At 37.7% G+C, this 27,384-nt stretch overlaps 2 protein-coding genes across 5 annotated transcripts in view; one reads left to right on the top strand and one right to left on the bottom strand.

Annotated features, from left to right (window-relative positions):
• Positions 1–359: 359 nt before the first annotated feature.
• On the top strand, positions 360–9,837 carry crabp1b (cellular retinoic acid binding protein 1b; the record flags this gene model as incomplete). Its single annotated transcript, NM_001200605.1, is given in 4 exon segments — positions 360–549; positions 2,481–2,659; positions 6,981–7,094; positions 9,487–9,837. Coding segments are annotated over 4 exon segments (414 nt in total). The 3' UTR covers positions 9,538–9,837.
• A 4,933-nt stretch (positions 9,838–14,770) lies between these two features.
• Positions 14,771–27,384, bottom strand: part of sin3ab (SIN3 transcription regulator family member Ab) — a 29,856-nt gene continuing 17,242 nt past the window's right edge. For 2 of the 4 annotated variants that reach the window (XM_017458414.3, XM_053676674.1), the window contains exons 12-21: positions 26,604–26,720; positions 26,284–26,522; positions 25,878–26,061; positions 23,677–24,244; positions 23,320–23,489; positions 22,768–22,941; positions 21,491–21,583; positions 21,277–21,371; positions 18,880–19,081; positions 14,771–16,425 (exon numbers count right to left, since the gene is read on the bottom strand). In XM_017458414.3, coding sequence (XP_017313903.1) covers positions 16,204–16,425; positions 18,880–19,081; positions 21,277–21,371; positions 21,491–21,583; positions 22,768–22,941; positions 23,320–23,489; positions 23,677–24,244; positions 25,878–26,061; positions 26,284–26,522; positions 26,604–26,720 — 2,064 coding nt within the window. In that variant the 3' untranslated portion in view covers positions 14,771–16,203. Of the gene's footprint in view, positions 16,426–17,881; positions 18,080–18,879; positions 19,082–20,071; positions 20,232–21,276; positions 21,372–21,490; positions 21,584–22,767; positions 22,942–23,319; positions 23,490–23,676; positions 24,245–25,877; positions 26,062–26,283; positions 26,523–26,603; positions 26,721–27,384 lie in introns of those variants that run through there. The other 2 variants (XR_001810845.3, XM_017458416.3) reach the window with 2 other exon arrangements.

Raw genomic sequence — 27,384 nt, 5'->3', positions numbered from 1 at the left:
ATGTCTGGAAAATGGATCCTACATGATTCAATATATTTCCATTCATAATCTATTTAAAACAAAGAATTCCCCGATATAAAATGTCCATGTATAATGAAATTTCCCTCTCTGGATTTCTTTTTCCATTTTGAGACAAAGTCAAGGACTTAACTGACCATCTCGTATACATTTACACCAGGCTCGGTTTTAATAAGTGCACAGGAAAAACAATAAAAGGTATTAAAGGACAGCGACTCCTAAGTCAGTGCATCAGTGTGGGGAGGAGGGAGGGACGCTGTGACGCTTGTTCCACACACCCTGTCTTCACAAAGTGGTCCAGAGAAGCACAGAACAGTGAGACAGAGAGAGGGTGGATGAGAGGGGAAGAATAAGAAAAGAGGAAGGAAAACGTGCCTCTGAGATTTACGCAGATTTTTTTATAAAGACAGTTTCACCATTTTTGCATTTTGTAAAGTAGCTTAAACCGGACACAATCAAAGATGCCTAACTTTGCAGGGACCTGGAAAATGAAAAGCAGTGAAAATTTTGAAGAGCTTCTCAAAGCCCTCGGTAAGTATTACATCAGATCCCTTTTCTGTTTTATTCTATCCTTTTGGCGCTTGCATTCAGGAGACTGTGACCGCTCTGTGATCACATGGAGTCATTTATTTCCTCTGTCTCGCCAGTGATCTCCTGTCCTCTTGGTTTTTCAGTAGCATATTCAGGGATTAAGTGGTGTGAAGAGTAAATCACTTTTATTCTCAGCCTGTTGCACTGCCTTTGTTTCTTTGGAAGCACATTTCTTTCTTATTCAAATTCTCAGTTTAAAGAAGTAAAGAAGTTTTTTGGCCCTGGGTAGATTAAAAAAAAAAAAAACAGTCAAAATAACACAAATTTTTTAATTTAGTTTTGAAATAGACTTCAAAAAGTCTTTTAAAAAGGCTTCATTATGCAAGGCGTAATGAAATGCTGATGTATTTTTTGTGTTTGTTTATTTAGATAATGAAGACCTTTTTCTGGTTGAAGTCATAAAGTTTGTGCTGCAAACAGCAATCTGTATTTAATTATCACACCCCAACATTTTGGGTTGATGACTCAGCACAAGTTCTTGAGCAACTAAAACGAATTAATTTGGAAAATTGAAGGTTACACTTCCAAGTTGCACAGATTGTGGCTCTCCGCGCTTTCCATTGTTTTGGAGTAAAGAAGGATTTAAGGGGAAGAAACTCCCTTTGAACGAGCATAACAACCCCGTAAAGAGGCCAGACTGTTTAGAGCAGAAATGTGTACCAAGAGCCAGTAAGTTCATAATCAGCCTGTGTAGCAATCTATTGAAGTGCAATGAGAACAGAAAATCCAAGAGCCATGACATTCCTTCCAGTCAACGCCTTGTCATTGCATCGCCATATTGGCAACATCTGCTGATAACGATCTGCTCTGTGGTGGGTTGATGGCTTTTTATGCAGAAACATACACACCACTGGCATGTACTGAAAAACCATGAATCCCTCTTATGGCTGAGAAAAATGTGTCAATCATGTCACATAGTTCTCATTTTTCCTGCTTGGTCAACAGAAAGTACCACAAAAATGATTCATATCTTCCCTTTGCATAGAAAAGACAAATCACATAAGTGTACCAAGCATGAAGTACATTCAGGAAAGAGAAACAGGGGAATTTAACATGACTTTGAAATACAGTCCTTTAACTTACAATAGAAATGCTTTGCTGTGAGATTTTAGTACCTTAATATGTTAAATTAATATGAATTGGTTCACTGTTACATGAATCTCTTTATTAGTCATTTTTAACCTGATTTTTATGATACAACAAGGAAAATAATCAACAATGGGTTGAGGTGTTTATTTTCCAATACCAGCATGTCCTGAAGTGTTTTACTCCTCTTACACCACAATTTGTCAACTTTAACAATATTTTTTGTTAATTAACATACTGTACGTCTGTTATCCATTTATAGTTATTTTTAATGTTGTGGAACATCCACAAAGCAAGTTAGTTACTGTTTTCACTTGTAACAGTTATAAACAGTTGTTCCCTCACCAGTGTCTTTTTTTCTCTCTTGATATTAAAAAGACGGAAAAAAAAAAAACGAAGCTTGTCTCCTTACTGGGAAACTTTCCCATGTCTGGAAAGTTCATGTCTGTTGCTGACACTGGAGACTTCTTCCAAAAATGGTTTATGGTGAAAACTTGACCATATTAGCAATTACGTACATTACATAAAAAAATATATTTTTTTTTACGTTTTAGCCATTTTAGCCACATAAGTCCATGTGAATTAGTTGTTACCATACAAATGACATATAAGAAAGAGTACTTTAATATAAACCTGTGATTTGCCTTGCAGCCAAACTACTTTCCATGCTGTAAAAAAATGAATCCACCTTCTGACCAATCAGACTCAAGAATTCAACAGCTCTGTGGTATAAATTGTATGTTATATTTGATATTGTATTTTAGATTGTTTAATATTGTATGTAGGGGTGAATGCCATGCTACGGAAAGTGGCCTGTGCTGCAGCGTCCAAGCCCTCAGTGGAAATCCGTCAGAATGGAGAGCAGTTCTACATTAAGACCTCGACCACCGTCAGGACCACGGAAATCAACTTTCAGATAGGAGTGGAGTTCAATGAGGAAACAGTGGATGGACGAAAATGCAAGGTAATCACAGACCACTGGGATAATCCTTAAGTGCCATATATGATTATACTGTATAAGTCATTTTGAATTTTGAAGAGATGATAATTCTATTTAACTTAAGGGGCAGTGGTTTGGCTTGGTCATTAAAGCTCTGTGTTACTGATCGGAAGGTCGGGGGTTCGGGCCTCAGCACTGCCAAGCTGCCACTATTGGGCCCTTAAGCAAGGCCCTTAACCCTCTCTGCTCCAGGGGTGCTGTATCATGGCTGACCCTACGCTCTGACCGAAACTTCCTAACATGCTGGGGTATGCGAAGAAAAGAATCTCACTGTGCTGTAATGTATATGTGATCAATAAACACTCATTATCATTAACTTACTCATATCAGTTTTGTTTCATATATATATATATATATATATATATATATATATATATATATATATATATATATATATATATATATATGATTTAAAATATTTTAATTTTTTTGTAAATGCCACCATGCCTCATGTATTTTAATGTCATAATTTATTTTTCCTTATTTTTATCAGTAGCAGTTTTATGAACCCTCTATCACAGTTTGCTAAACAGCATAACAAAGTTGACCATTTGAGGCTAATCTACTTTTTGCTAGCTGTTTGAAACATAAAAGTACTAAATAAGGGAATTTTACTTTGCTTTACTTGAACCAAATTAAAAATCCAAGGGGAGAGAAGAGACTTTCAATACCCACTAATTCCTTGTTTTAATGAGCTACAATGATATTTGCTATTATTGTGCAGGCCAGATACAGTAATGACTTAAAGGGAATGTTTTGTAATGCATTTGCGCAGTTTTATTGCTGATTCCTTCTTGAGGACAGATGATGCACCGTTCTTCATGGAAAAACTAAGCTGATGCTTTTGAGAGCAGTTAATATGATTAATCATGACTAATACTAAGAGATGGTCTATGATTTGGCTGATCAAATGATTGGAAAAGCCAGTCAAAACTGGCTTCTGACAGAATCAACATGTGATCATCACATGACCTTTTTGCTGAACTTGAGAAAGGATGCTCACTTTTGCCGGCAAATCTGTCCGCTAGTTCTAAGCTTCAGTCTATTGTTACGACCATACACAGACAGATCTATGCCTGATTTATCAAGACTAATCAAAGACAACCCCATCCTTGCCTCTTAATCTGCTAGACATTAATAGATTTGATGAGCTTCTCAGTTAATATCACTTTATGCACAGATGTCAGATGTGGAAAGTAACACAATTACTTTGTTACTGTACTTGTATAGGGTTTTTTTTCTGACAAGAAAAATCTCAACTGTTTTTTTTTCTCAGCATCAGAACATTTCTCTATAATCATATTTATAAAGTATATTTAACAGATTTGACAGTGAGAATGAGACATAACGCCTGTAATCACTGTAATCTATCCGCTGATTTGTACACGTTATTTATCAAGGCAGTTTGTATTGTGTCCGCTAATTTGTATCACCAGAGTTATAATCAAACTATATCATATTTGAGAGATTCATTCAATTTAATTTCAATTCAACCTTTATTTGTTACATACAGAGAGCTATACAGAATATAATCTCTTTATGGTGAAATTATTTGTGGTACGCTTTGTAAACTGTGCAACGTATTATGAGGTAGATGTACGCATACAGTAGGTTATACAAGAGAGGATAAGGTGCTCAGGTGTTACACTATACAATACAATTGTAGAAAATAGTATAGAATAACTATTTTCTATGCAATGTGTACAATATATACACAGGAAGACAAGACACATCTGCGAGATATACATGATTACATACAACTACACGTAAACATGAGTTTGATGTTGTGCATTGAGTTTTGATTTATGTTCAATGTGTGCATGATGTGGAACCCAGAGAGCAGAGATGGGGAGAGATGATGGTGAGATGAGTCACCTCTCCTTAAAATGCAGTATATCCAGTAAATATCCAGTAAATAGACAGAAGTCCTAGGTAGCAAACTGATGTTGGTCCATAAGCCATTCCATCGGGCTGTCATTTTTTAATCATTTTGTCCATTGGGCCAAGATTGGGCCAGCAGATTTTCAGCAACTTGCCAATGCTGGCCAAAATCAGCCTTCACTTTGGTCAAGGTATGATGCCAACACTGGGCAAACAGGGCTGACAGAATTGGTAAATCAACCATGCCAATACTGGCCCACATCTGCCAGTCTGTTGGGCCAACATCAGGCCCACATTGGCATGCTAATTATGAAAAACTGCTCCTTTGCCAAAATCACTTGCCCAAAGTTGACTCAATGTTGCTTAGCCAACATAGCTTCCCAAAATAGACATAGGTAAAATATCAGATTGCTACCTGGGGGTATTTTTTGATTGAGAATGCAGACTGTCTGTGGGGAGTAGCTTCTCCTGAGTCTTTCTGTACTTGCTCTCATATTTTAAAGCCTTTTCCTGAACACAGAATGGAGAACAGTTTGTGGTTTGAATTAGTGTGAGATCTACACTCTCTACACTGCTTGATGTAGTAGATGCAAGGCAGGTCAAGAAAGCTCTGCCAGTGGTATATTTGGCCGAACCTACCACCATTTTCAAGATAGATTAGAGACAAAGCTGATGTTAGCTAGCCTTAGCTAATGATTTCTTGGTGATAGAGGCACACCAAAGAAAACTAAAATGAGACTGTGCTGTAAAACAGAGGTCTTTTTCTTTCTTATTATTTTGCATTCATACTTTAAGTAGATTTAAAGGTTTATACTTTTCTCCTTTAACTTGGTTTTGGGTACTTTTGCCACATCTGTAGTAATTATTATAGTGGATAATTATTCATGCAACTTTAAATAACATCTTGTTGATTGCATAAAGTGAAAACCAAGGTAATCATCAGGTAAAAGAATAAAGTTTTTTTAAGCATATTATTTGATACATTGATAGATACTTGATAGTTGTACAAATTAACAATAAAGAATAAACAATGCATCAGTTAGAAAGTGATCAGTGCTACTATATCGGGTCAGAAATAAGTCCCTCTTGGTTCCTGGCTGTAAAAGCACAGGCTGGTCTTTGCCTAAATCTTCATGTTGGTCAGTCTGGTGGTGGTTTTACTAGCTAACCTTTTTGACTACTGATTTTTAATGGCTACATGAAAACAAAAAAACAGCCACGTTTCACCCCAACTTATCTGTTCTTTTAATTAGATGCATTCATTTTACGGTAACACTTTACTTGAGGGTAATGTTCATAAACCTACATGACACCTACACAAGCCATTACAACTAACGTTAGTCATTACAACTAACGTAAACCAGCATAAACATTCATATAGCTGAAACTTTCTTCTTAACTTTGATTTCAAGTGAACATAACACTCATCAAGTGACAGATATGTTGTCATAAGGTTGTGTTATGACATCTGCTGGATTCACATTTACATTTATTCATTTAGCAGACTCTTTTATCCAAAGCGACTTACAAATGAGGAAATACAAGCAAAGAGCCAGTGTAAGTGCAGAATGTTGAGATATATATATATATATATATATATATATATATATATATATATATATATATATATATATATATATATCTCAACATTCTGCACTTACGATAATAAGCTTTCGCACAAACTTGTGGAGTCCATCCCAGCTCAAGTGCACACTGTCATTAAAGCAAAAAGGGGACATACCAAATACACAGAAACTCATTCATGTAAATTCAAATTCATGTAAATATTTTCATTCATGTTGTTGTTGATAATATAATTTGTAATGAAATGGTTGAATTAAATTAGAAAAGAATGCAAAATAAAACCCCACCGGACCCCACAGTAAATTCTATGTAGCCCTATGAACTCTGTGTGTAAATGTTACCAATTTTATTAATTGGTTTTCCTAAGGACTTTAATGAAACATGAAAAGAAGTTTCTATTGTATTAGTAAACTGTGGGGCCACATCACCATGGGTTACAGGAAGACATGCACTGATGATTCCACTGTCTGGGGAAAGTTCAGAAGCCCCAAGGGGCACTCATGCAGCTGTTCTGTTGCTTTATAAAGGGAGAAATATTGCAGTGACTCATAGCCAAGCTGTGATGATGTAGCAGGGTCAACTGTGACGGTGCCCTCGACTCAGCACTCTTATGAATCACACTTTCAGATCAGTGGCCTTTCAGGCTTTGATGTCCTCATGGAATGTCTGCACAAACATTATTTTTATGCTGATATCACAATTTTGCAGGCTGAAAGTAGTTCTAAGCGCAATATTAAAGCCCTGTAATTTATGTCACTATTGATTTGCCGACCAGGGCTTTATTTCTCTCCAGTATCATTAACCTTTGAGTTATTCACAGAGCCTGGCCACATGGGAGACGGAAAATAAGATCGCCTGTAGGCAGACACTGTTGGATGGAAATGGACCGAAGACATACTGGACTCGAGAGCTGAGAGGGGATGAGTTAATCCTGGTGAGGAACTACTTGAGAACTTTTAATCTCTGACAAAACAGGCCTATTACAGACATTGCACTGTGTCTTAATCACAGTTCACACTGTATGAGTCATATTCTCCAGGCAATTTGAATGGCGATATGGTGATATCAGATTTTCACCTCACCTCACCTCACCTCAGATTTTGTACCTCAAAACATAAGGTAGTGGTTAAAGCACATTCCTTGAATGTCAATGTGCTCCCATCAGAAACACTTCTCTGATTTCTCTGGAAAACTCAAGAATGTGGCATGGCTGTACATCTGGCCTGTTTGGTTTTATAGACCAGATGGACATCACTAAATGGGACTAATAACTAAGAGGAAGGCTTTACTGGAGAGGAGTATTTCCCCTTTACTGCCTTGGCAGTCCCAGTGGGACATCAAATGCGTTCCTCACTTGATAAAGTGACTGTGTTCAGATTAACAGGGGTGTTTTTTTTTTTTTTTTTTTTGCAAGGCTCACCATAGGTGGGAAACCTGTGCAAACAATTGTCCTCTGAAACAATGTCTGCATATTAGGGATGCAAATGAACATGAATGCATTAATCGGATTGAACAGATAATATATTCTAAACAACTATAACTACAGATGTGAATAGGTGGCACATTAATCAGGTTTTGTGATTGTATTTTGAAAGCTTAACAGAAAGGGCCTCTATTTGAGACTAGATACCATTGGGACAGGGATCCTGCAGCATGCAACAAAAAGGTCATACCAATGCGAAATTTTACTTTATAATAGGCATATGTAATAGGTGTGTATATAAGGCTCCACATTCATTAATGTGAATGTGTAGCAGCCCTTACTAAGTGTCTGGTTTAAATTGGTTGGTTTTTAGGCTACTGCTGTAGCTATATTGGGAAATAGAGCCAACCAAATTTGTTAGAAAATAGCACAGGCATGTACAAACAAAAATAACAAAAATAACAACTGTGTATTGGAACAGCAGACAATAAAATAAAAAAAGTATTTGAGACCAGTAATGAACTTTAGTGATATATAATTCTCACACACCATACTGTCAGCTTTTTTTTTTTACTTCTGAGTTTTTTTTCCAGTGTTTCTGGGCATTAGTAGGCCATACCCACACTTAATATGAATAGAGATCCATATATGAATTTTTGGAGTACTAAAGATGCAGATAGTGGCATTACATTTCACCCCAAGTCCATGTAAGGGACATTGGGAATTCTACATATAGACAGGAAAGAGATCCATTTGAATTAGGTATTCCTTTGCTTTTCCTATTGACTCTACTGTAAATCTCCTGCTCTAGTGATGAGCCCATACAAAATAAACTGTATCCTTTTCACTGCCATTATGACTCATTGATAAGACATGTTTTGACTTGCCCCAGGAAATACTGTAGTGTGTAGTCAACAAGTAAGATATATTATCGCTTGGCCTTGGGTCAGCAGCATCTGTTTGCCAGCAAAAACTTGGCCCACATCAAAGTCATTCCTAGCTGGTGGGGAAATGTGTCTTTGGTGTACATGGATGAAAAAATAAGAACCAGTAGATTTCTTCGATTGCCGTTCTCTTATCATGTCTTCAGAAGGAAATTTGATTAGTTCTGAATGACTCAGCCAAATTTTTCGACTGATTGCTCCATATTTTGACTTTCATTCTTTCATACATGGCATATGGACTGCATGCATTGAATTTACTGTAGTTGGTAATAAGTTTAAATCTAAATTTATTTCAGACTTTGGCACTTTGCACAAATTGTACTGTCACCCAGAGGACTCCCAAAAGCTGGCATACAGCAGCTGAGTGCCTAGAGGTGACCCAGCTCAGGCTGGACTAATGATCCTCATTGATCATGTTACATGGGGGAATGCTAGAGGAGTACAGGGCTCTGACACCCCTCTCGCTAATGTCTCCCAGGACGCCAGTGCAATGGGCAGATGGCCTGTCTTAACTTCCATTTTTAAAAGGGTGGCTGAGGATGTCCAGCCCTCTTTTCCTGCTCTGGGACACAGATGGTGCTTGCTGCTGACAGCCGGCCCGTTTGTGTCCTGCTGTGCCTTTTGAAACCCAATAAACACAGCAATGAGTTGTTGAACTGTCCTGTTTTAATTCCCCTCCTGCGACAATATCACCTAGATAGAACATAGACTCCAGTATACAGTATACTGGTAGACCTTAAAACAGCATTGGGTGGGAACACATAGCGGGAATGTAACCACGTTTTTCATCATCATAACTGCATTCCACTCATGTATGAAAACCATCACTCAGTTTAGACAGTCCACATACTGGAGTGAATATTAAATGAACTGTTGCCTCCTGTATCACAATCATTTGTCTGAAGATGAACTGTCAGTGTAATTGCATTAAAATATCTCGCTCTACTTTCACGCTTTAGACGTTCGGAGCTGATGACGTGGTGTGCACAAGGATTTATATGCGGGAATGAGGCCCATGAGAACCAGATGAAGAAATCAGTCAGCGCTCACAGGAGTGACACTTCATTTCCACTTTACATTACAAGGCTTTTTGTACCAATTTGTAGAAACCTGTGGAATAGCTTTCTTACACATACTGGACCATGAAACGTAATAGCAGTGGCTCTTTATAAGTTGATAGTATTTGATATAGGGCTTTTAGACAAGTGTAATACAATGTAAGTGGTATTCATACTGTAACTTGCCATATATTTTTTATGCTTTTGTGTTTAATTGATTTGTATTAGTTTCATTAAAATGACTTTAAATAATAGTGGTCTCTATAGCCATAGTTACAATGTTCGAGTCCTTTTATCTCACAGCAGCAATGAGAACATGGCTAATAAAAAAAAGCCTAGTAGAAAGAGAGAGAGAGAGAAAAAAAAATTAACCACAAAAGTATATCACTGGATGGACCGTCTTGATGCCAAGAGCATGAATGATTAAAAAAACATACTGGCTTAACTGATGTTTAACTGCAGACATGTTTGGATTTATAAGCAGCCATTTGAGAGTATAAGCTTACTAAGTGCATGGTGGGTGTCCATGCCAATATTTTGTTCCACATGATAAAACAACTGTCTACTGTGGTCAAAGATATTTGCTGTTGAACAACTGGCCTTCTGTAGATCTGAGCATCAGTATCAGGCTTTTATTAAAGAGCTTAAATAGAAACACAAATTGATTAAAAATAATAATCATTTATTAAAAAATTAAACAACTTGTCTGCCCAAATAGGAGCACAAAATAACCTCATCATCATCAACAACAACGACAGTAAAAATAATAAATAAGCAAACAAATAAATAAACATTGAAGAATATAATGTCCTACTTAGTGAAACTTTACTGACTGATAATATTGTATCTGAATTTATCAATTGTAATATGATAAATACTTAGTGTTGCATTTTAATACTGAATAAAAAAAAAAACCTAGAAGCTTGGAAGAGACCTGATGTTCACTCTTAGTTCAATGTGAATTGTATACCTTCCTCATGATTCCTTACTGGACTAGACGATGAGGTAATAAATAGTGTATAATGAAAATAAATACATGTCTAATTAAACAGCCCAGTGATCATAACCAGAACAGGAAAGTTTTGAAGAAATGCTGAAACAGCTGGTATATTCTCTTGATTACAATTACATCACCTGACATGTTAGTATCCAGTTCCATCTGACACTGATTTGGACTCCTCAGGTCTTCGATCTTGTCTGAACACAGTTGTTCGATCACTAACATCTCGAAACATCTGTTTGGAGCAAGAATATAAAAACATCTTATCATAACATTTCCCATTCCTTCCTGCTTATACCGCAGAGAACAGAAACATTACCATTATAAACCCTCCTTTTGTTTAACAGTCAAATCGAAGGAGGGATGAATAACAATCCTCAGTAGAATGACAAAATGTCCAAGAACATGAAAATAAATCCAGAGTATCACATTTCCAGTTGAGCATGGGAAAATTATCAAAGGTTAAGAACAAATAGTCTATGGTATGAATACAGTGGAAAGGCATGATATTCCCACACCCAGTTTGTAAGAAACAACTCGTAAAACTGGCCTGAGCTGAGTACGTACAGTAAACTGTCTTTTGGAATGTAGTCCGAATGTGGGACTGATAATCTGGGTGTGTGAAATGATCTCAGAGCCTTTCATAGCAATCAATGTCCATTTTCCATGTCCATTTGTTGTTAAATCTGTTAAATCTACAAAAGGCCTTTAGCATCTAAGACAGCAAATCAGTGTATCTTTATAATATCTCTTGCTATCATAATTCTAGTGCTTTCTTTCAAAACATATAAGGGCTTTTCACAAGTAGTTAACCCTGGGTCATTCTAAAGCCTGGGTAAAAGGAATCTTGTTTGGTTTCACACTGCTCATACGTTACCTGGGGTTAACAATTAATCCTGTTTATTCATAATCGGACGTTTCACACAGTACATTCCTAAACCCTGGGTTAACATTCTTATTTGCATATTTGTGATGTCAACAACCGTGATTGAATAAATACAACCAAGACCAATTTAAATAACGGCTTGTCAGAAAAACATGTCGCCATGTAAATCCTCCTTGGCTGTTTAAATCCTCCTGAGATGCAGAAAGGCAAGAAAACAACGTGTTTTCTGTCACCATTTGACATTTATTATTATTTTTTTCCCCCTCCAATGCTGCAAGTATTGTTTACACAACAAGCGGGGTTTCTGTGACTGTACAAAGCACATGATATGAGGCATGCGCTGTTCCATAACATTCTAATACTGCATTGTTTCACACTGTACACTTTTGGCACACCTGGGGTTAACATGGCAAAAGCGGTGCTAACTGTGCTTCAGAGCAGGGTTTCATAACCCCGGGTAATAAGTGGTGCTAACCCTACTTCTAAATTACAAGTGTGAAACGTTCCTTTACCCGGGGTTAAAAGCATGGTTTAGAGAGACAATAACCCGTGGTTAAGTGCAGTGTGAAAAGCTCTATAGTGTTATAACTAAATTTACTGGTTATACCCTAAGGCTGATCTGATTAACCAGAAGATAACTTCTTCAAGTAAGGAATAACATATGATGTGGCATGTGCTATAGGAAAGCAATCAACAACAAAATGGTGGGATTACTTTTACCACCCTGAAGTAGATTATTTTCTAATATTACCATTATTCCAGTGTTTTATTCTTCTAACAGCACAGTAATTTGCCAACAACTGCAATTTTAATATAATAATGAATGACACATCATGCATCATTTAATGTTGTGAGATGTAAAGTCATTCCCTCATCAGCCTCTCTTTGATCTTTTTTTAAGTTAGTGAATAAAAAATAGCTTGTCATGTTATCAAGAACCCAGAAAAAACACGGGTTCCTCTTCCCTGAAGACTTCCCCATGGCAAAAAGCACTGACACAGGAGACTCCTTCCATAGAGGTTTAATAACCATATTTATTATTATGCCTTAGAAATATATATGAAACATACAAGTCCCAATCAAGAGATGATAAGGTATTAGAAGAAGCACATTAATATAAACCTGTGATTTTATTTACAGCCAGCACTGTTGTCAAAGCTGCTGAGTTAGATAATTAACCAACAACTTCTGACCTTCTTCATCATACAGTCATGTTCAAAAATAAGCCGTCCCAGCAAATTCAGCCTGAGAGCAGACCGTCTGATGCAAAAAGAAATCTCCAAGAACCCCAACATTTCATCACAGGATCTGCTAGTAAGTCTTGCAACTATTGGTGTCAAAGTGCATGCTTCTACAGTCAGAAATTGCACAAATTTGAGCTGCATGTGAGGCGTGTCAGGAAAATGCCTTTGCAAGACTACAGTTTGCTAATGAGCACAAAGGCAAAGTCCAGGCCTTTTGGAATTATGTGCTCTGGACAGACGAATCAAAGATAGAGTTGTTTGGCCACAGTAACAGTAGACATGTTTGGTGCAGACCAAAGACAGCTTTTCAGGAGAAGTACCTCATACCAACTGTGAAGCATGATGGTGGAAAAATTATGGTTTGGGGTTGCTTCGCTGCCCCTGGGACTGGACGGCTTGCATTCATTGATTCAACTATGAATACTGCATCATATCAAAGAGTGCTTGAAGATATTGTGAGGCCATCTGCCCGAAAGTTGAAGCTGAACCAAAAGTGGACATTTCAACAGAATAATGATCCTAAGCACACTAACAAATCCAGCAAGGAATGGGTCATAAACAAGAAATGGGGGGTTATGGAATGGCCTACTCAAAACCCAGATTTGAATCCCATTGAAATGTTATGAGAGGATTTGAAACGGGCAGTACATTCAGGAAAACCCTCAAACATCATGCAACTGAAAGAATATTGCATGGAAGAGTGGTCAATTATGCAAAACGCCTTCAAGAATTATTTCTGCTAAAGGGGGCAATACTAGCTTCTGATGCCAAGGGTGTACTTACTATTCCCACAGAAGAATATCACATCTATTGATATTTCTGTTGAATAAATGATTGAAAAAGCTAATTTTCCTTGTGGTTTTGTTCATGTAGATCAACTTTATTAATAGGCACCATTTCAAAGAGGATCAAATAAAAAAAAAAAGCCAACAATTTCCATGGGGTGTACTTATTTTTTCACGACTGTATTTGAGAATTCAACAGTGCTGTGGCACAATAAAAATTAAAGGACCAACATATGAAGCCATATCTACCTTTTTTTCCCCACTGACAAATTAAAGGAAAAACACATATAAAAGAGCAGATAAACCAAGATGCAGACCAGTGTACTGCATGATACAGTTAAGCAGTCATAATTAAACTACGCTCCATGGTGTGTATAAAAAATGCTGTGCAGGCCTAGTTGACCTCAATGTTGGATCAAGATGACTGGAGGAAAACAGCTTTAAAAGAAGCTTTTATTACTGGGGCACGGACTCAGGAGCTTCTGTCACAAGGTCTACTCAAACAGCTGTTTCAATAAGAACTGTCTAGATTTAGAGCTACAGGGAAGACAGTAAATAGAATTGGAAATTGTGGTTGAAAAGTGCACATTCAATAGCATACTTGTGTATTAGTGTGATATCCATCTATTTTCAATACCGCTTATCCTACAGGATCCTGGAGCTTAACCTAGGGAACTTGGGGCACAAGGTGGGGGACACCCTGGACAGCGTGCCAACCCATCGCCGGGCACAATCGCACACATTTACATACTACAAACAATTGGAAATGCCGATCAGCCTACAATAAATTCTTTAGATGATTGAGAATGTCAATGAAGGACAAGATCAGACTTCACAATGACAATGTTGTTTTCTTCTTCTTCTCCGGTGTATGTGCCTTAAAATATAGATGAAATAATGTGCACCGAAAAGGTACAGAACAACGTTGAACATGCCTGTTACTCTACCTGATAAAATTGTCCAAATACTCCCTCTGCTGTTGTTTATACACAATTACAGCAAGTAAATTCTAGTTAAAATTAAAGTTTTTACAGGAAATTATTTCATAGTTAAAATTGAGAGCTCAGATAAATGCAGCTTGGTAGCAATTATAAGACAAGACTTGTTCATCTATAAGAGGAATACCGCACCCTTTAATAGCAGCTTTACAACCCAAAGCCACTATAGTGAGAAATTGGTGACGGAATGTGTTAAGGATCACAAATTTTTCATTTACTATAGATGTACTATAAAATCATACGGAATATAATTAATGACAGGAGACGGGAAATTTTTTTTCCCCTGTGAATTTTACTGTTAACTACAACTTTTTATTTCAATCTTTAAAACAATAATGAATAATACAAAAGTCTGTACATGAGAACATAGAAACATGCCATCACTGTATTTTTTTCTTTTCTAATTTGCTTTTACGTACGTCTCAGCAGTCATCACCGCATGGTGCACAAGAAAAGTGTGACAAAATGAAACTTTCACAACTTTTCATATTTGGACTAGAAGAGGGAGGCAAAACAGGACAAGAACTGTGAATAGTTTCTAATTTCTACTAAGTATTATATTAGCACGGGCAGTATCACAAATTTCCATATACGGTGGAGTAAAAATCCTTCAAATAAATCAGAAAAAAAATTAATTCTACATACAGAACATTCTTTAAAAGTCCAGACAAGTCACGACCACAAAAGGATGATGAGGCAGATTTAAAAAGAAAAAGAAAAAAAAGAATAGAAATTAAACAATAATAATAATAAAAAAAAACATTAACAATAACTTCCTTTGGTAAAAAGGTCATTGTTTATAATATACAGACCAGCATCAGTCACATCTGCTAAGATAATAAAGTCTAAAAGGTGAACTACATTATAATGTTCATTTGAATATAAACAGTCTGGCTTATATACAAGGTATTTACAATATCAGATATTCTGTGGCTGCTGTCATATTTTGAAGCTGGTATCTTAGACAACCGTTAATGCATGATTATCCTCGGGGGTGTATAAATATTTAAGTGCACAGACCGATTACATGGACTTGTACAAATTCACGTCGTCAGGTCAGACCACGCTGCATGATCTCATACAAAGATAGAGCTTTCTTCACAGTCAGTGCATTCGGTATCCTATTTATTCCACAAATCGAGTCTGGCTGCAATTCGCAATAGTGTTTCTGAGGGCATGGTTAACATCGAACCAAGGAAGAAAAAAATAAAATAAAATAAAAAATAAAAAAAACTTCAAACAAAAAGGGGGCATATTGCTAAAAATCTACAACTTAACTTCACAAGACAATATTAGAAATGAAAAACGGTACACATTGACCTGTGATAATAATTGTACATCTTTATGAGTGGCCTCAGACTTTGAATACCGTCTGGAATTACTCCAAAAAAAATTATAAGTAAAAAATTTAAATAAAAAAAGAATGGCGGGGGGGTGGGGGGCAGGACTTTTTCTCCATGGTGACTGAAAGATCATAAAGATGTGCCACGAAGTTCCCATCTAAAAGTTTTAAAAAGTTAAAAATGGACAAGATTCAGGAGTCTGAAAAGAGCTCCATGGCAACCAGCGTTCAATTTCAGTGCTGCTCCAGTCAACTTTCTTTCTTCTTAAAAAGTAAAATAAAAAAAAAAAATTTAAAAAAAAGAAAAAGAATATTAAAACAGCACCAGCTCTCTGAAATGACACAAGGACAGAGAGAGGGGTGTTATGGAGTGCTGCTGTAGGTGACCCGGTATCTGTTGATGCTCTGGAAGTGAAGGATACAAGGTTCACAGCTCGTTTTACAGGCCCGCAGCCCCTCCTGGCTTTCTCCCATAAGCCACTTGTGATTGTCGGTGGCCAGCTCATTGGCCACGTGATCTTTCCTCCATGCGTCTAGCCAGGTCTGGAAACGCTGGTGCAGACGTGTGCTGACGTGCTGGTGGGACTGGACACAGGAATAGACACACATGATTATCACGCTCTTGATAACAGACTTTAAATCACTAACATTGCTCCTTTCTAACAAATTCAGCTCCAGCCTCAGTTTAACAACCTTGAACTCCTACACCCAGAAAAAGTTTCAACAGACAGACAGTTAACTTTATTCATCACAGAGGGAACTACAGGATCAGAGGTGCCAGCATTGCTAACTCTACACAAAAAGGGTACTAAACTGTACCTTTCCCTAAGTAGTATACTTAAGCAAACACCTTTTTGTACCATTAGTATGTATCTTATACCTAGAAAGGTTGAGGGAATTATGTACCTCAAACCTATTTTTAAAGGTTCACTATAACCAGGTGAAAGATACATATTAAAAAATGTACAAAAGATAAGGGTACCACAACCAGAAACAAGGAAAGGTACAGTTTAGCACCCTTTTTTGCCCCTCAGAGTGAAGCAAATCCTAGCAGGAAGGGACAAAAACATTGACACAAAACACCAATGAAGGTCAGGGGAAGAGATGGCTCTAGCCCGAAAGGTAAATTGCATATATTATCCTCACGCTTTTACTGAACAGAGACTACTGTCCCCTAAAACCGAGGTTCACAATCTCACAGGTCAAAATTCACCTACATAAAGCTGGCACAAATTCATCTAAAAGAAGAGTGAATCAGAATGAGAGAGAATGAATCAACACTGAAATGCAAGGAGATTTGCTGCGAGTTGGCTTTTCAATCAGTTGAATTTTATTCGTGTGTGCTCTCACCACTACTTTAGCTGAAAAGTGTAGTTTACAGGTGTCCCCCATATCAAGGGGTCACAAAAGCTGTGAATGCTACAGTTAAACTGTAGACATTGGCACCTCTATGCAAGCATCACTTGATATTATAACGCTGATGTACGGCCGATTTTGGTAGCCAGAAATGAAAGTGTCTGGTAACGACAAGTGTTCACTCTATTGCCCTGAAATTGAGAGTTTGAATCCTGACAATGCCACAGAGCCATCTGGGAGTCCAAGAAAACAAATTAGACTGTGCTCTCTAGATGGGCGGGATATTATGCTCTCTTTCTCTCTCACCTATCAATCACAGTGAGACTAGCCATGACTGACCTATGAGCTCATGCATGTGGATTGAGCTTCACAAAGAAAGCATGTGACAGCCTTCAAACTCCACGGCTGGTAGCCGTTATATGATGGCGGTTGTTGGGGACACACTGACATTTAAAAAATAAATTTAAAAAAAAAAAAAAAAAAAAAAAAAAAAAAAAAAAAAAACTTTTACATTTTACACCTGCACTTAATATTCACATGCTCTGACAGAGTGTCTGATGAATGTCAGTAATACGTTATAGTAGTTAGTGAACTGTTATTTAATTAAGCCTAGTTAGTAAATAGTTTATGCTACTTAGTATTTGCGTCCAATCAAATTAACAGAACACTTGTGGTAGGTACTAACCAGTGCATACCCGGAAAACACCCCACAAGACCTGGCGTTTTGTAGATGCCCTGACCCAGTCGTTTAGCCATCACAATGCGGCCTTCGTCAGAGTTGCTCAGAACTTTACGCTTTCCCATTTTTCCTGCTTCCAACACAGCAACTCTGAGAACTGACTGTTCACTTGCTGCATAATATATCCTCCATTTGACAGGCACCCTTGCAGAGAGATAAGCAATGATTCACTTCACCTGTCAATTGTTTTGTCGTCATGTTTGATTGTTGTTTAGTTTTTGCTATTTGATATATTTATGCGATCCAACTAATTGACTAATAACAATCCAAAGGAATAAAAATCCAAAGAAACAACAAATTCGTTGCTTGTGAAAATAAACGAGTTGCAGCGATCAGCCGTAAATAATTAATTCTACCCCTAATCCGTTTTCAATTAAGCAGCTCCTGAGCAGATGGTCAGGAAAAAAAAAAAAAAACCAAACATCCCAGTGATACATCTCCTCCCCCCACATCTCTTTATAAGTAATCAATGATCCAATGTAAAAAAAAAAAAAAGCTTTCAATGTGCTTACGACGTGCTATAGTGTTAAATGGGTTTACAGGGTTGTTTGATGTGGGTTTAACACGGCATAGTAGCCTATAACGTGGTCCGATATGAAAGAAAGTAAATTCAATATATGCTTTTATGCCAAGTTAAATTGGAGGGATCTGAAGCCGCACCTGTTTATTTAGACCGACAGGTACTAGAAGCAAGCGTAGCAAGAACACACACACACACACACACACACACACACACACACACACACACACACACACACACACACACACACAGAGAGAGAGAGTGCCTCAAGAAAGTAATCTGATAATAACAGTAGACTAGTGATGAAACAGATCAGATTTCATCGCCACAGGCTTTTAAACTCCTAATATTTGAACAAAGCTTTACTCCAAATAAAGCTCAGCATCTGGAGCGCTGAAATTAAATGTCACAATCATTTGCATACCTGATGGGCTCTCGAGAGCGCTGTGCGCCTGTACATGTAATCCTCTGACTTAATAACGTACACCATCTTGTACGAGTTGAGCTTAAACATGCATTCCATTTTGGGGTCCTCTGCACCATCGGCGGTTTTCTTAGCTGCTTCGCTCGCTTCTCTCATCTGGACGTGCTGCCCTCGCTGGCACTTCCTGACCCGCCTGAGGTTTCTGACAAAGAGAAAGGAAACATTGCATTAAGGTGTAACGTTATCTGCAAAGCCGTCTGTCACAGCATGTATTGCAGTACATCACGTAACCCACGCACCAAGGCTCAGCCTCTCAGTGTGATGAGAAAGAAAACACCCAATCATAATCATAAACGGGATTATGTACAAAGTCTACAGTGCACCTCCGTTTGAGTCAGAGATTCCCTTTTAACAAGCACATATCCGTGGCAAGCCGGATTTTGATCAAGTACGAATTCAGACTATGAAAATGAGAAAATAAATATAGAAGTTCAAAAATAAAAAATAAAAAAAATCCCCGCTTCAATAAATACTAAAATTAGAAATGTACTTACCAAACAGGTTACAGGTGAGAGCGGGGACTGAAACCATGAATATTTTGTATTCGGGACTCCACTTTACAGAAATTGAGATGCACTAGCCAATTCTCAATAAAAATAAGAAATGACAGTTAAAAAGCCACGATAGGAGTTACTTTAATGTAATTATCAGCAGTTCAAACTTGATTATGACCATGCATAAAAAATCTGCTTGCTTTTTTTTTTTTTTTTTAGTTGTTGTTGCATTATTTTATACAGGGCAAACTGTGAAGCAACATAAATGTGAAATGTGGGTTAAATAACCTAAACTGCCCAATCACACACCCATAAGAAGATGCACAGAACTAAAAATATAATAAATAAATAACACAACCACCATCACCACATGTAAGTAAAAAATCTTTGGCAAAACAAGTTGCCAGTTTGTATATGATTTTATATATATATATATATATATATATATATATATATATATATATATATATATATATATATATATATAAAGTTAAAAACAAAAAACATCTTTGGCATTACACATATTGAGACATGCAAAGCCAAACCACAAAATAACGGATGAATATACAATCCACAAAAAAACATCCTCCCATGCAAGTGCTTAAACTTTGGAAAAGAAATACACGCACATTTGAGGATACAATTCAGACCAGCATTTTATTGACAAGCTCCCCCATCTGAAATACAGCTGTATGGGAGTCACACACCATGGCAAGTTAGACTTCTATCCACAGCAGCCCTCTGTAAACTCACAACCCCAACCAAAAGCACACACTTCAACGGGAGCGCACTGCATCTCTGAAACATGTAACACAGTATTTTTTTTTTTTTTTTTTGCTGAGAAAAGACTGAAATCAGAAAGTCCTTAAAACCATTTATAGGAAACACATAAAGCAAACACATTGAGGAATTTTGCTCACATCATTTCTGTGAAAATCATTACATGAACATAAGGCATAGATTTGTCATTTTTGATATATTATATTCTAATAATGTGTGTCTGATCTGTATGCTCTTTGCCTCTTAAAAAGGTTATGCAAAATCTAATGAAATACTTCAAGTGCGAGCCCATTTTTGTAATCTCACTACATAATTTTTTCATTCGCTAATGTATGCACTTCAAAGGAACATGACTGTCTAATAAGTCTGTTAAGAATGGTGGTATAAAAATAGTTCTCCATACTTACATTGAAAATACAAAGATTAAAATTATATGCACTTTTCCAGTTACTTCCATCATCACAGTTGTAACAAAGGCAGTCAGAACTGAATCATTAAATGCAGCATATTTTGCATCTAAAAAAAACTCACACGTGTTCATGTTGAGCAAAAATGTCTGAAATAAATAGCAATGCTCTAAAGACAATATATCAAACTTACAGTGTGATTCATAAATAAACTATATACTAGTCCTGCATGGTCCAAGTCCAGGACAGTTTCGTGATTTCCCTGCTCAAAAATCACCGAAGGAAACGCACAGAAATCACCAAACTGAACTGCAGCAGAAATGAACATCCTAACAACTCCCATGTCCATGAAATAAACAGAACACAAAGAGCTTGTCCTTATTTGGATGGAAAAAGCAAACGACACACGCACTGAACATTTCTACATTGCACTCATTCCAGAATGCCATCGAAACACATATGTGCCAGCTAACAAAAGTGGCATGGCGTTCACACGTCGAGTATGATGAATCGCTTGACATTCTGTGGAACCAGAACCTCTGGACCTTAAATGACCACTGATGATGTTAATCATCTATCTATGAGGCTGAGTGGACTTTAGGAAACGAGCCATGCTGGGCTCAGGGCTCAGGAGATGGAGCAGGGCTGAGCCTCACCTGGGCAGAAACACAGGCTTCTGGGAGAGCTGCTCCCTCAGCTCCGGGGACGCCGAGTCCGCGTTCACGTAACTCTCAACGTAATCCTGCCAACGCTGCAAGAAATCAGCAGCAGAAAACGTTTGTGTGAGTTTCTCGAATTTCAAACAAATCATTAAAAAAAAATAAAAATAAAAAAAATAATCAAAAGCATTGCAATTATGAAGCAGTGTACCTCAAACTCCATGGGCTCATCAGAGTTCTCCTCCTCAGTGTCCAGCAGCTCTACAGCCAGCTGTACACTCCCCTTGCTCTTCTGGAACAGTAGCTGTGGTGAAACGCATACACCACTGGTCAAAAGTTTGTGGACACTTGCCTGAAATATTTCTCATGATCTTAAACATGATTTAAACATGATCTCAACATCTTAAACAAGAAGGTGTATGATAAAATGTTTGAAAGACACAAATATTTTTGTGCTGACATTCACTTCCTTCATTAGAAAACTAAGATTATATTTACAAAAAAAATATTTTAAACGGATGACTTAGAGTGAAATATTCTGAAAAGCAGCCTATAAGAGTTCAGCGTAGGTGGATATTTGATGACTATTATTCTAAAATGTGGGAAAAAATTAAAATAGAGAATGAGTGTTTCTAAACTTTCGGTAGTGTATGCGTGTCATTATCGAAAATAATATGCAAACTTAACTGCCACAAAGAACCACCTTCAAACTAAAAAAACAAAATTAAATTCAACCATGTTCGCACACTATGGAAATATGTATTTGGACTGGGGGAGAAAACCAGAGTACCCGGAAAACACACATAGCATGGGAAGAAAATGCAAAATCTGCACACACCGGGCAGAGTCAGGAATCGAACACCAAGGACAATTTGGAAATGCCAATCAGCCTACAAATGCATGACTTTAGACTGGGAAAGGAAACTGGAGTACTCTGAGGAAACCTCAGAGCACGGGGATAACATGCAAACTCCGCACACACAGGGATGAGGCGGGATTCGAACACCCAACCCAGGGAGATGCAAGGCAAACATGCTAACCACTAAGCGAACAACCCTAGAATACCTAGAAAACGAAAGTGTTTGTTTTGCAAAAGTCATCAAGGATCAGGGATTTTTCTTCCTCTGGCTGTTGAACCTATTAGTCTGCCAAGCAACTATGAATAAAAAAATAAAATAAAATAAATAAATAAATAAATAAAATAAAATAAAATAAAATACCTGGACATGAAATTTACTTGTCCCGAGTTAATGACTGATCCACTCCCGAATACAAAATCATGTTGCAAGGTCAAACGAATTTACTTGAACAGCTTCCGCCGAAAAAAAAAAAAATCCTCTACATTCATCTTCTTGCGATCCTCATTAAATCCAAGGTCTCCCTTCTGAATTAAGCACAGTGTGATGGCTGAATGGAATGAGCTGTCCATTTTCTTGAGCGAGTCAGTGACAGGTTCAAGAAAATGTCATCTCTTTCAAGTGAGAATACCTTGAAGCAATTCTCCTCTGCCATTAGCTGTTCAGCTTTGCGCTGGTAGCTCGCCTCGGCGCTGGTCCTGGATGACTGAGTGGATGTGGTGCCACCTGTTGCTTTATTGGAACATTCAGTGAGGTAAAGATCTGTCACCTGAACACAGATCTCATCACTCACTATGTGCTGGAGCTGAAAAGAGGGGGGACCAAAAGGACTAAATTAAGGGCAACTGGCATTTTGTGAAATATAATCTTAGTTTCAGTTTAATAACAGAAATATATTTTATATATAAGGGTTTTTTTAGGCTGACTGACATAAATTAGGTACCCTTGGCTTTTTAGGTGCACTTGCTGCCATTATAGCATAAGAAGAACGATCTCTATAGTGCTGAATAAGAGCTCAATGAAGAAGAAAAACTGCACAGCAATGCAAAATTTAAAGCAAAATAATCCAGCTCTAGGTTCCTTTTTTGTGTCAAGCCAAATTAATTAAGACAATTAATAGTTAATTAATAGTCAACTTGAGCAGATTACTTAAAGAATGATAGAATCAGATTCAGTCCCTTACCTGCCTGACGATGCTCTGTATGAGCTTGTCCATGGTGAAGGCGATGTAGGCGTGGATGGTGAACATCTCCCTCAGCTGGTCCTCATACTGAGATGTCTCCATATTGCCATCCAGAAGGTTGCGCACCATCTCCAGAAAGGCGGAGTAGTAGTCCTCGACGTCAATATCCACTAAAACAGAGTGAACAAGACACACAAAAAATTAAAACATTTCTACAACACTCATTTTAACATTAACCAAAACACAGGCTTGGACAGCAGGACAGGAGTGTCCACTTGCCCACTGGGCAAAATTTATGATTTGTCCACCCCGGCTTGAGGCCACATGTTATAATGGTTCTAACGAGGCTGGACTTACGGGGTTCCCTCAGGCGCAGCTGGACAGCTGGACTGTCATTCTTCTCTCTCTTGAGCCCTAGCACATTGCGCTCCCACTCCCTCTCCCTGGTCTCCTCCTCGATCTGTTTCTCAGCCTGGTTGTAGATGCGAAGCAGCCTGGAGCACAGCATGTGGTGCAGCCGCAGGAAGACGTACCAGTTGTTGTTGACGTAGAAGAGGTTGTAGGCCTCGTCGCAAGTGCTGAGCTTCTGCTGCGCCGGCGTTGTGTGACTGAACAGCAGCTTGGATTTGGGCTGAGTTGTACCGTTAGGCTTCTTTGCTCCATCTTCATCAGGATCGGGCTCCTCTTCTTCCTCTTCCTCCTCCACGTCGGACAGCTCGCCGCGCCGGGCGAACAGCATGTCGGGGATGAAGTGGTAGATGACCTGCTTGATCTTATACTTGTCGTCCTTGTGGATGCCGGACTGCCTCTTGACATGGTGGATGATGAGGGCAGCTGCGTCTTCCAGGATCTGACCATCTTCATAAGGCAGAGTCATGTGAGGGCCCGACGGAGAGGAGCCGTTGTCATCTGATGCCTCCTGCCGCTGCACAGAATTGTAAAGTGTACATAATAAAGTTAATAAATTAGCCAGAGGGGAAAAAAATCCCTTAACGACTCAGCATTCTATCTAAAACTTGGTGCTAACTCCAGTCTTCACTTGTCGAACTTGTCTTTGAGCTCACGATCTCCTGACAACAGGACAAACGATTTTCTGCTGTGCCGTTCAGGACCCCGCATTTCATGCCTATGCTTCATGGCTTAAGAGAACACTGACAACTGTTCACAAATTTCATAACCGGACATAAGCCATCTTCTTTAGAATCGGTATAATGTCTTTTTTTTTTTCTGTCATATTAGCACAAGATACAGTTCTCAATGCTGTCAGCCTCTGAAGGTCCCCACTCATTTTAACCATGAATAAATAATAAAAAAAAAAAAATACAGCTCTAACTATCGATCAGTGAACCACAGACTTCCGCTATTTAAATTATATTTTGATCACGAGTTGTACATAAATATTAGAATTGAAGTATTCAGGATGATTGATTATTTTTTTCTAGAACAGCACGACTGGGCTTGGACATTACTTCAGCTTTATGGCAAATAACAGGTTTATATTAATGTGCATCTTGCGAAACATTATCGTTTCAATAATAACAGCACATTCAGGAGTACTTATGGTGGACCCTTCATAGAATCGAAGCTTAATAATAAACAGATAAAATGTTATTTAACTGTTATGGAAGGAGTCTCCAGTGTCAGCACTTTTTAACAACCAGTAAGTTTTAAGCCTTAAGTCTTCTTTGTCTGTTGTCTCACAGGCATCCCACAACACATATACACATTACATACACATTACATACACACACATACACACACATACACACACATACACACACATACACACATACACACACATACACACACACACACATACACACATACACACATACACACATACACACATACACACATACACACATACACACACACACACACACACACACACACACACACACACACACACACACACACACACACACACACACACACACACATACACACACACACACATACATACACACACACACATACACACACACACACATCCACACACACATCCTCTCACATGAGGCTGGATCACATCAGCCTCTCGTTGATTATTTTCCCATTACAGCACAAACCAGCATGTTTTATTACTTACTTAATCTAATGTATTTCCTTAACCACTTGCTGAAGAGCCAAGTACAACTTAAAGAAAAATTAAACATAATACAAGAACAATTTCACACCTTGTCTAAATTTCAAATGTGCAAGACTCTTGACTGGATCTCATTTGCCAAACAGATTCTATCTCAGTCGGAATCTCCTGGAAAAATAGGACTAAACGAAATATTTTCAGTTACAGATGTACTGTAACTCGCTCTTGGTGGCTTAACGGTTCAACCTTATGATTTTTATTAACCTCAATAATGCTTCCAATTCATTTCATCCATTTTCTTATTTTCCAGTTGCTGTCCAAGACAGGAAAACTAATTTGTGATTTTCCAGATCATCCAGGGCACATAAGAATCCTGAACTGTACAGCTATCCACATATATTTACTTAAAAATAAAGAAAGAAATAATAAAATAAAATAAAAACAAGGTTATAAAAAGTGACAGGATTTGTCTTACCTCATCATACTGAGTCTCGATCTCGTTGAGCAATGTCTTGGAGCGGAACACTTTTGTGTCGTTCTGTTTGAAGTTAATACCCTGGTGGTCCAATGACTTGAGGTAATACTTCTCATTCTGTTCCCTCCAGATCTTGTTAAAGCCTCTTTGAGCCTCGCGCCACTCTTCGTCTTTCATTTTGAGTCTGAAAACACAGTTAGAGCATCCGTGCCCATTACATAACTCAAACAAGAAGCGAAAATACATATTTGAATCAAAGCTGCGCATGTCAAAAGTAATTTTTATGAGAACATTTGGGACAGATTAGACAGCTTAAGGAATGCTTTCGACTTTACTTTAACCTTTTGTGAAACGTACTATATCCGACTGGTTATTTTTATTTTTAAGTCATGTACCTCAAGCTTACCTTTTCAGAACAATCGGTACAGAGACTGCAGGGTTTCTCTTGAGACCATCAATGATGTCTGCAGCTTTGTCCCCATATATCCTCTGAATGGCTTTGCGGTGAATGACCTCTGAGGAGCCTCCCATGGTGTTGTCCAACCTGAATTTGGCCTGTTCTTCTGCTGACATCCGCGAGAGTTTCTTCTGAACGGTCTCCAAAACACGGATAGTGGACAGGTTTGTCTCGATCACCACATCGAGCTGCCAAGAAAGAAACGTGTAGTAAGTAAGGTAATTCGATAAAACAAATAGAATGAAACCGAGTTTTGAGTGCTCTCTTACCTCAAAGCGCTCGTCCTCACATCTGTATATGTGCTCTTCGTACTGTGTCTTTTTGGAGCTGACAAAAGTGGAGTCCTCAGACCAAGACGGGAAAGACACCCACGTGTCATTCAGAACCTGAAAAATGAATGCCGCATTATCTAGTTTAGTTATCTAGTGATACAGTTTCGAGATCGACCGATAGTGGATTTTACAGATAACGATAACCAAGTTGGACAGCACCTGCAGATTAATAATTGCTACTGAATGAAAACATAACACTCAAATAAATAAAACATGGCTGAACTTTATTACAAAAATAAACAGTACTTACTATACCATGAAAACATACTGTACTTTTTAAAATTAAATAAATATTAAAAATAGTGAATATTTAATAAGTATTAAAGTAAATAAAAGATATACATCCAAACTGAAGCAAAAAGTAACACTCCATACATATATACACACACACACACACACACACATATATATATATATATATATATATATATATATATATATATATTTTTTTTTTTTTAAATAAACTTTTTTTAGCGACATCCAAAATGAATAATAATAATAAAAAAAAATAATAATGAAAAAAACACTCCAGTGTTTTTTAAGAAAAAAAAAAAACAACAAAAAAAAAAACCACACAACAACCCACAGTCAGAGATAGTTTTTATTTTGCCTCTAGAGGCTGCTCTCATGCTGTATAATGTCCCGCTCCAGCAACCGGGAAAAACTATCGGTGTGGATTTTTGTAGATACCTGATAGTTCCCGCAATCAGTCGACCTC

Source organism: Ictalurus punctatus, chromosome 27 (assembly GCF_001660625.3).
Source record: "Ictalurus punctatus breed USDA103 chromosome 27, Coco_2.0, whole genome shotgun sequence".
NCBI classification, from domain to species: domain Eukaryota; kingdom Metazoa; phylum Chordata; class Actinopteri; order Siluriformes; family Ictaluridae; genus Ictalurus; species Ictalurus punctatus.
The sequence above is the reverse complement of the archived record's forward strand: the minus strand, read 5'-3'. Positions and strand labels throughout refer to the sequence as shown.